At 48.5% G+C, this 9,526-nt stretch overlaps 1 protein-coding gene across 1 annotated transcript in view; it reads right to left on the reverse strand.

Moving 5' to 3' along the window:
- OBSCN (obscurin, cytoskeletal calmodulin and titin-interacting RhoGEF) overlaps positions 1-9,526 on the reverse strand; it is a 247,856-nt gene that overhangs the window by 79,941 nt on the left and 158,389 nt on the right. Inside the window, 6 exon segments of the mRNA XM_006876128.1 lie at positions 21-92; positions 518-736; positions 3,034-3,076; positions 3,079-3,305; positions 3,681-3,944; positions 7,472-7,735. Coding sequence (XP_006876190.1) covers positions 21-92; positions 518-736; positions 3,034-3,076; positions 3,079-3,305; positions 3,681-3,944; positions 7,472-7,735 — 1,089 coding nt within the window.

A 9,526-nucleotide genomic window follows, 5' to 3' on the forward strand; every position in this document is an offset into this window, starting at 1 on the left:
GGCTGCCTTGCTCAGCTCACACTGCAGTGTGGCCATGGCTCCTTCCATGGCCTCTTCATTCTTCAGACCTTGTATGAATCTGGCTGGCAGGGCTGGGAAGGCCAAATGGACACAGAGAAATCAGACTGTCTGGATGACTTTGTGTATGGGACAGACATCCACAATGAAACATGGAAATTTCCAAAGGAAACAAGAGATGAATAAGCAAACAAATGAGCAAAAAGTGAGGAAAGCAAATGATCATGGGAAAATACAGGACAAAGAAGGATAGACATAACCCTCATGGACAAGATCATCATGACATCAAAGGTCAAAGTGATGAGAAACAAGGAGAATCCAGGAGGCTCCCATGAGATGGAGAACAGATCTGTGAAATCCGACAGGGATCTTGTCACAGATGGAGGTGGTGACATAGGACATAATAGTACACAGAAGTCACACCGCTGATCCATATGGCCACATATAGCTTTACCCTTCACAGTGAGCGTTGCCAAGGTCTTCTCCTGCCCACACACACATGAGTACTCCCCATCATCCTCCATGACCAGGCCACAGATCTCCAGCTCACAAGTAGCCCCATCCTGTCTCAGGTGGTATCTATCACCAGTGCTGAGGGTCTCAGAGCCCTTCTTCCACTGCACAGGGGCTGCCTTGCTCAGCTCACACTGCAGCGTGGTTGCAGCCCCTTCCATGGCCTCCTCACTCTTCAGGCCTTGTATGAATCTGGCTGGCAGGGCTGGGAGAGCCAAACAGACATGGAGAACATCAGCCTGTCTGGAGGACTTTGTGTACAGGACACAGACACCCACGGAGAAACACATAAACTTCCAAAGGAGCAAAAGGGTAGACAAGGAAACAAATGAACATATGTGAGGGAAGCAAATGGTCTTGGGTAGCAGAGGACAAAGACGGATAGACATAAGCCACATGAACATAATCATCATGACGTCTATTGATTAAGTGCTCAAGGAACTGGGAGTATCAAAGAGACCCCAAGTATGGTGAAGAGCCATCCCCAGAATCTCACAGGAGCTTGGACATAGAGGGAGGCAGAAAGTGATGACATGGGACACCATGGTACGGATATCATGCCACTGAACCTTGTGGCCACATGCAGTCTTTACCCCTCACAGTCAGCATGGCTGAGGTCCTCTCCTGCCTACGGACACATGAATACTCTTCAGAATCCCCCAGCACTAGGCCATGGATCTCCAACTCCCACAAAGTCCCATCCTGCTTCAGGCAGGCAGTATTGATCTCCAGTGCTGAGGATCTCAGATCCCATCTTCCACTGCACAGGGGCTGCCTTGCTCAGCTCACACTGTAGTGTGGCTGTAACTCCTTCTGTGGCCTCCTCACTCTTCAGACTTTATATGAATCTGGCTGGCAGGGCTAGGAAGGCCAAATGCCCAGGGAGAACATCAGACTATCAGGAGGACTTTGTGTATAGGACACAGACACTCACAGAGAAACACGTAAACTTCCAAAGGAGCAAAGGGATAGGCAAGCAAACAAATGAACAGACAGTAAGGGAAGCAAATGGTCGTAGGGGAACAGAGGACAAAAAGAGATCAGCATGAGCCTCCTGAACATGATCATCTTGACATCTATTGGTCAAAGGGTTGATTTAAAAGAACCCAGGAGACCCCATAGAATCCCACAGGGGTCTGGGCACAGATAGAGACATAGGACACCATGGTGCAGACACTTTTCTACTTATCCATGTGACCATTTGTGGGGAATGTCCCTCACAGTCAGTGTTGCTGAGGTCCTCTCCTGCATCCACGATGGCAAAGCCATGAATCTCCAACTCACACATGACCCCATTCTGCCTCAGTCTGTATCTGTCCTTAGTGTTTGAGGCTCTTACCTCCACTGTGCAGGGGTCTTCCTGCTCAACTTACACCATAGTTGTGTGTTGTGTCCCCTTCCGTGACTTTCTTGGTCTTCAGGTATTGGAAGAACTGACTGGGCAGAGCTCGGAAGGTTTAGATGGACAGAAGCCATCAAATGCTCTGTTTGGTTTAGGAAATAAGACTTGAGTGCCCATGAGGGAAAACAGAAGCAGAGAGTACTAAAAGAAAGATCAAACCGTGTTTTCTGGGGTCTTCCTATGTTCATCCGGCTAGGACACAGAGTGGCCAGGAGACACCCCTCTATACTAGTCCTCCTATCCTTTCAAAGTTGCCTCTGTCTTCAGCTTTGATCTTATCAGCTAAGATTTATCTCCTCTACACTTTGAGCTCCAAGTCAGGTCTCATCCACATTTGCAACCCATGTACCGTACTCAACAAACAATGTGATGGACATATCTGCTTCCAAGTGTTCACATCCCACCCACACATGCTGATTTCACATGCAAATGTGCTCTCATCCCTTCCACCATTGCTCAGGCTTGCACACACCTAGGCACACCTGCACCCACTAATCTGTACCATTTCACCCAACCCACATAAGCTCCACCTCCATTCCCAATCCTATCCTGACCCCATTTGCTCTACTCCTTTGACTCAGTTCATTTAGACCCTGAGGAACCCAAACATGGTCACTCAGCTACATCCCAAGTCTGTCTTGCCTCCTCCACAGCTCTCCCCAGAAGCCAGGCAGTGAATGAACTTCAGAACTCAGGGCTGGCAAGGCCACACATTGTGACCCCTACTGAGACTGGATGCTGAGAACCCACCTGTCTGGCCACCTCTTCCCTACCACACCCTGACATTGCTCCCCTTGGACACTCCCTCAGACCTGTCCCTGCAGACCTGGACACATGTCAGCTTCCCCAGGAACTAGCACTTATAGGGGACTGCCTCCATATGCTCTCTCTCAGGGCTCCTGCTCCCTGAGTGTGTCAACTACCAGTGTCCCCAAGACCTAGACAATGCTGACCCACAGTGATGATCATCAGCACCGTTTGTGAGATGGATATGGTGTTGGATATGAGAATGGATATGAGAATGACATCAAGAGACACAAAAGACACAGCTCAGGTGGGTTAGGCTGGAGTAGAGAGGTCCCTATAGGGTCACACATGACCTTTGTCCCTCACAATCAGTGTGGCTGAGGTCCTTTCTGACCCATGTACACACACGAGTACACCCCAGTGTCTGCCACAGCCAGGCTACAGATCACCAGTTCACATGTGGCCCTAGCCCGCCTGAGGCTGTATCTGTCCCTAGCAATGAATGTCTCAGGGCCTTTCCTCCACTCCACAGAGGTCCGCTTGTTCAGATCAGATGGCAGCAAGGCCATGGCCCCTTCCTTGGACTCCTCACTCTTCAGACCTTGTATGAATCTAGCTGGTAGGGCTGGGGAGAGCCAAATGAGCACAGAGAGTATCAAACTGTCTGGGAGACTGTGTACAAGACACAGACACCCACATACAAAAACCCATAGAAGCAAAAAGATGGATAAGCAAACAAAGGAACAAATGGTGAGGGAAGCAAAAGGTCCTGGGGGAACAGAGGATAAAGAAGGACAGATACAAGCCTCATGAACATGATATCTACTAGCCACAGGATCAAGTTACTGGGTAAACACAAGGGACTCCAGCCAGAGAGAGCACAAATACCCATGTAGTCCCATAGGGACCGAGATACAGAGGGACACAGAAGGCAGTGGCATAGGACACCATGGAACAGACAACCATTCCTCCGAGTCCCATGGCCACACACAGTCTTTACCCATCACGGTCAACGTGGCTGAGGTCCTTTCCTGCCCACACACACAGAAGTACTCTCCAGCATCTGCCACAGTCAGGCTACGAATCTCCAGCTCACATATGGCCCCATCCTGCCTCAGACTGTATCTGCCCCCAGCGCTGAGGGCTTCAGGGCCCTTCCTCCACTGCACGAGTGCCACCTTGCTCAGCTCACACCGCAGTGTGGCCGTGGTCCCTTCTGTGGCTTCCTCGGTCTTCAGACCTTGTATGAATCTGGCTGGCAGGACTGAGAAGACCAAACATACATGGAAAACTTCAGATTTTTCCAGAGGACTTTGAGTACAGTACACAGACACACACAAAGGAACACATGCACTCTGGAGAGAACAAAGAGATAAAATGAAAGCAGGAGGACCCATGGTGGTGGGAGCAGTTGTGGCAGGAGGAACATGTGAAGCTGGGCTGAGCCTCCCTGTCAGGGGCCAATGGAGGAGATGAAGGAGATGGGACTTCTCATGAAGAAACCAGAGACAGCCCAGAGTCATGGACTGCAGGTCATGATGAGCAGAGCAATGTCTCCCCAGCACAGACGTCCAGCTCACCCATGGCCCTTTCTGCTTCAGGCTGCATCTATCCTGGAGCTGAAGATATAAGGTCCCTTCCTCTGCTTCACGGGGCTGCCTTGCTCAGCTCACACTGAATGTGGCCATGACCCCTCAGTGGCCTCCATGCTTCATAGTTACCCCATGATCCTGACAGGCCCAAATGGCAGAAGAGTAGAAAACATGCTTAAAACTCCACTTCCATGGCTCTAGCTTCAATTCATGCACCTTTGCTGCTCCCCAGAGACTGGGGACACTTCAGACAGACCTTAAGCAGAGAGAGCTCAACTAGAGAAAAGATGGGACCCATCTGTCCTGGTTGCTGTGCATTGTGCTCAACATGGCTAGGACCTGGCTCTCAGCTGCTCTGGTTGAAAGGTGCAAGTGAACGAGCGGTCCAGTGCAGCAGCACGTATGAACAGGAAAGTGTGCAGCACCTAGCTGTGGCACCTGTCCCACCTGACATGCCAGCAGTCTATAGCCATGTGCCTAGTCCTTGCTCTGCTGAGGCCTTCACTGGGTAGCAGCGAAGGGCATCTTTGGATGTCGTGGCCGTCTGAAAGCACAGGAATCCCCTCCTCAGCATCTTTAGAAAAGATCTTCATCTCTTGGAATGCCACAACAAAATACTGAAAGGTGGGTGGCTTTAAAGAACAGGAATTTATCATCTCTTCATCCTGGAGGCTGGGAACTTGGGAAGAAGGCAATGGCAGGGCTGGGCATTCTTTCTGTGGGCTCTGAGGAAACATCCTTCCTTCTTTCTTTCAGATTCTGTAGCCCTAGGCGGTTTCTTGGTGTTTCGTGGCTTGTGGATGGATATTCATATGGCTTATAGATAGTTCATCTTTCTGTATGTGACTCTTTTTCCTTGTCTGTCTTTTTCTTTTGTTAAGAAGCCACTTAGAAGGAATTAGGATTAGAACCCACCCTTCCCAGAATGACTTCTGTCATTTAGCTGAAAATATCTGCAAAAAAAAAAAATCCCATTTCCCCAAACAAGGTCAAATTTATTGATGCAGATTCAATACATAAGACTGTGGTGGTGGTGGTTATGTGCCATGGAGTCGGAACCAACTCATAGCGACCCTGTACAGGGTTTCTGAGGCTGTTAATCTTTATGGGAGCAGAAAGCCTCATCTTTCTCCCACGGAACAGCTGGTAGTTTTGAACTGCTGACCTTGTAGTTTGCAGCCCAATTCATAACCACTATGCTACCAGAGGGGGATGCCAAATTTGTATGGACATTGCAGGGTAGACCAGACACTGACCACCACTAATGCTTTCCTTCCAACCAGGGCACTCCTGAGGAGACTCTTCTTTAAGTGGCCTGTGGCTGGTCACCTTGGAATGAATGGCACTGCTGGGTTCTAAGGGGGGAGCAACTTCCTTCTGGGATGGTGTCTGCTCTGAGAGGCTGCAATCACATGACAGTCTCTAAGTCACACTCACAGTGCTGCGCTGCACATGGGAGTGACAGTGTGATAGGCAGGCGGCCTTCCTGAAGATATGACATTGTCCCATGAGGGAGCACTTGCCCCTGGACCTATAATACTCTCCACTGTTCAAGGCGGATGTTCTGAGATGAGGGTGGAGCCTAGGGCCCATGAGGTGCCATCCCAGGCTCCCACACACAAGACGTGGTTTCTCCGCCAAGAGAAGCCAATGGTCTACTCTCCCTGAGGTACGTAAACCCTTCATTCGTGTTGCTCCTGTGACCCTCCCAGGACATGGGTGGAGGCCTTGTCCTATCTCTGTTCCTTCTGCTTACCCCTCAGGAAGTGGTCCAGTCCCTCAGAGGCCTCTGAGCACCTCGACCCCCAAGAAGGGGGTTTGCCTTTGCTGGTTGTGCTAGGACAGGGTCCCAGCTCCACAGGAGTCAAGTAAGGCCTCCAAGGGTCTGCTCCTTCTTCAGAGACGACCAAGGCCAATCTGGGCCTGATGCTTCTCCATGAGCTCAAGCAGAAGGGTGGAACCCAAAGGCCTTCACCTCCCAAGCAGACCAGCTTTGGCTGAAGTCCTTTCCTGCCCTGGTGTCCCTTATGGCCAGTCCACAGATCTCCAGCTCACAGGTGGTCCCATCCTGCCTCAGCTTCATCATTCCTTGGTGGTAAGGGATTCCAGATCCTTCCCTGACTCCACAGAGTCGCCCTGCTCAGCTCATGCTGTAGCATGCCTTAAGCTCCTCCCAAGGTCTCCTCAGACCCTTTGTGAACTAGGTGAGCAGAATGAGTCAGGGTCAGACACGCATGCCGTCAGTACCTCTGGAGGTTGCAAGCCAGGAACAGGATACTAGAGATGGTGAGGAAAGCACACAGTACGCAAGCTCAAGATGTAGGGATGCAAGACATGGGGCGATGATCAGCCCTGCCTTCCGCAGCACACCTCCACCCTGAAACCTGGGGATGCAGGGCCACAGCGTGCTGTTTAGTCCTGCCTTACTCGGCACACCTCCACTCTAACAGGTGACATGGATGTCCTTATCAGTCACTCAGACACACAGAGGTTACCCCTCATTCCCACAAGGGAACCGTCCTGTTGTACCTGCACCCTAGGACCAGCATCCACCCACATCTCGCTCCACTATTCTTCAATTGCCATAAAGCAACCTTGCCTTCTTGGGTACACTCCCAAAAAAGTCAGGTGCGAATAGGGCAGTCTCACATGATGTGGCCCCACCTAGTCCTCTCTCAGGGCCTGGCCATCGCACACCAGCCACCCCACTTGCTGGAGACATTCTCAACACCTCCTCTCCTCTTGAGTGCACAGGATAGGAAGTTCCGCCTTGGCTGCATCTGGTACCCCTCCTTGCCTGAGATGACCTGTCCAACCCCTCCCACAGGATGACCCTCTTTCTGTCCTCCTAGTCTCTCTCTCTTGCTTGCCCACACACCTCCAGCCCCACTGCTCCCTTTCTTATGCTCATACAAGGCCTTCTGGCCCACCTAGGAATTTTCTGGCTCTACTTCCTAGGGGCCACCTCCTTTTCCTCAGTTGTGACCTTCATGAGGGCAAGAAGGTCCTCTCCTGCTGTCTGCTGTTTATCTCATAAATGAGACTGGCCCACATGCAGTAGCTGCTGTTAGGCATATGCTTCAGGAATGAGTGAGAGAGACACAATGGACTGCGGTGCAAACAGAGGTGGGGAAGGAGGGACATGAAGACATGCTCAGATGCCACACTACCAGTATACATGGCCACATGTGGTCTTTACCCTTCACAGTCAGCGTGGCTGAGGTCCTCTCCTGCTCACACATGCACGAGTACTCCCCAGCATCACTCATGGCTAGGTCATGAATCTCCAGCTCACACACAGCTCCATCCTGTCTCAGGATGTATTTGTCCCCAGCACTGAGATTCTCCGAGCCCTTCCTCCACTGCACAGGAGCTGCCTTGCTCAACTCACACCGCAACGTGGCTGTGGCCCCTTCTGTGGCCTCCTTGCTTCTCAGTCTTCCTATAAACTGGGCAGGCTGAGCTGAAATGTTCAAACAGAATATCAGATCTTTGAGAAGGAAAATATCAGATCTTTGAGAACTTGGGGCGCATGACCAGGCAGAGCAGAGAATGAGACATGAAATCCAACAAGACAGAAAGCAGGAATAGTACAATAGGTGGAGAACAAGATATAAAGTATGGTTTCTTTCCGTCCAGAGAATAACCCAGGAAGGGAAAAGAGAAATTTGGAAAGAGTCAATGGAAAAGTTCAGTACCATCAGTTAAGACAAAGCCAGAGGCTGACTGTGGACCAGACCAACAATTGTTCATGTGCACGTTCAAATTGAAACCGAATAAAACCAAAGCAAGTTAATGAGGACCAAAGCACAACTTCAAGTGTATCCTGCCAGGATTTAGAAACCATCTCAAGAAAAAAATGGACACACTGAACATTAATGATCAAAGACCAGAAGAGCTGTGAGATGATATCAAAGACACCACACATAAAACATGTAAAGTCATTTAAATGACAGGAAAGAAGGGAAAGACCAAAACAGATGTCAGACATAACACTGAGACTTATGTATAAATGTAGAATAGTTAAAGAAAATGGAAGAAATGATGAGGCAAAAGAGCTCAACAGAAGGCTTTAAAGAGTGCTCAAGAAGTCAAGGTAAAAAACCTGCAAAGACTGGAATCTGTGTAAGGCAGAGAATTGTCAGAAAACTCAAATATTTCCCACTAAAAGGCGTGACAGAATGTGATAAGACTGCACCCTGTAATAGAAGAACATTTGCAAGACGCAGAAAAACAAGGCAGTCCCATTGAGTCTGGCTTTTACAAGTTTTACAGTATAATGAAATGTGCAAATATCAGGAGTTAAAAACTAAAAGGGAAAAGCATGAGAAGTATTCCTTAAGATAAAAGAACTGAAGAGAAAATTCAAGCCTTATGTTGAAATACTGAAGGATTTTATGGGCAAAAAATTGAATGACATAGGAATCACCAAAAGAAGTTGGAAGAAACATGGTCACTGTACCAAAAAGAATTGATCCATCCTCAGCCATGTCAGGAGGAATCACTTCTACTGAAGGAAGAAGTATAAGCCAAGCAGAAGACATGGGGAAAAAAATCAAGGCTCCAGGAACTGACAGAATACCAGCTGAGATGCTTCAACAAATGCAACACTAGCAGCATTTACTCATCCATGTCAAGAATATGAAAAACCAAACAACTGGAGGACAATCATATTTGTGCCCATTCCAAAGAAAGGCAACCAGATGGAATTTGGAAATTATAGAATGATGCCATTCATATCACATGCTGTCAAAATTTTACTGAAGATAATTCAAAACATAAATCAACATGAAACTGCCATGCCAGAAGTTCAAGCCAGATTCAGACAAGGATATGGAATGAAGGATACCATTACTGATGTTAGATGGATCTGAGCAAAAGCAGAGAAAGATGTTAACTTGTATTGTATCAACTATGCAAAGTCATACAATTGTGTGGATCATAACAAATTATGGATAACATTCCAAAGAATGGGAATTCTGGAACATCTAATTTGTTCATGCAGAGCCTGTACAGAGATCAAAAGGCAGTTGTTCAAACAGAATGAGGGGATACTGCATGGTTTAGAGCTGGAGAAAGTATGTTGCCAGCTTATATCCTTTTACCTTACTTATTCAGTCTACATGCTAAAAAAATCATTTGAAAAAGGTGCCTATATGAAGAATTTAGTACCAGGATAGAGGAAGACTAATTTAACAACCTGCTATATGCAGACTAAGGAGTTCTGGTAGCGTTGTTGTTGTTGTCAGGTGCC

The sequence above is a fragment of the Chrysochloris asiatica genome, unplaced genomic scaffold, assembly GCF_000296735.1.
Source record: "Chrysochloris asiatica unplaced genomic scaffold, ChrAsi1.0 scaffold00354, whole genome shotgun sequence".
NCBI classification, from domain to species: Eukaryota; Metazoa; Chordata; class Mammalia; order Afrosoricida; family Chrysochloridae; genus Chrysochloris; species Chrysochloris asiatica.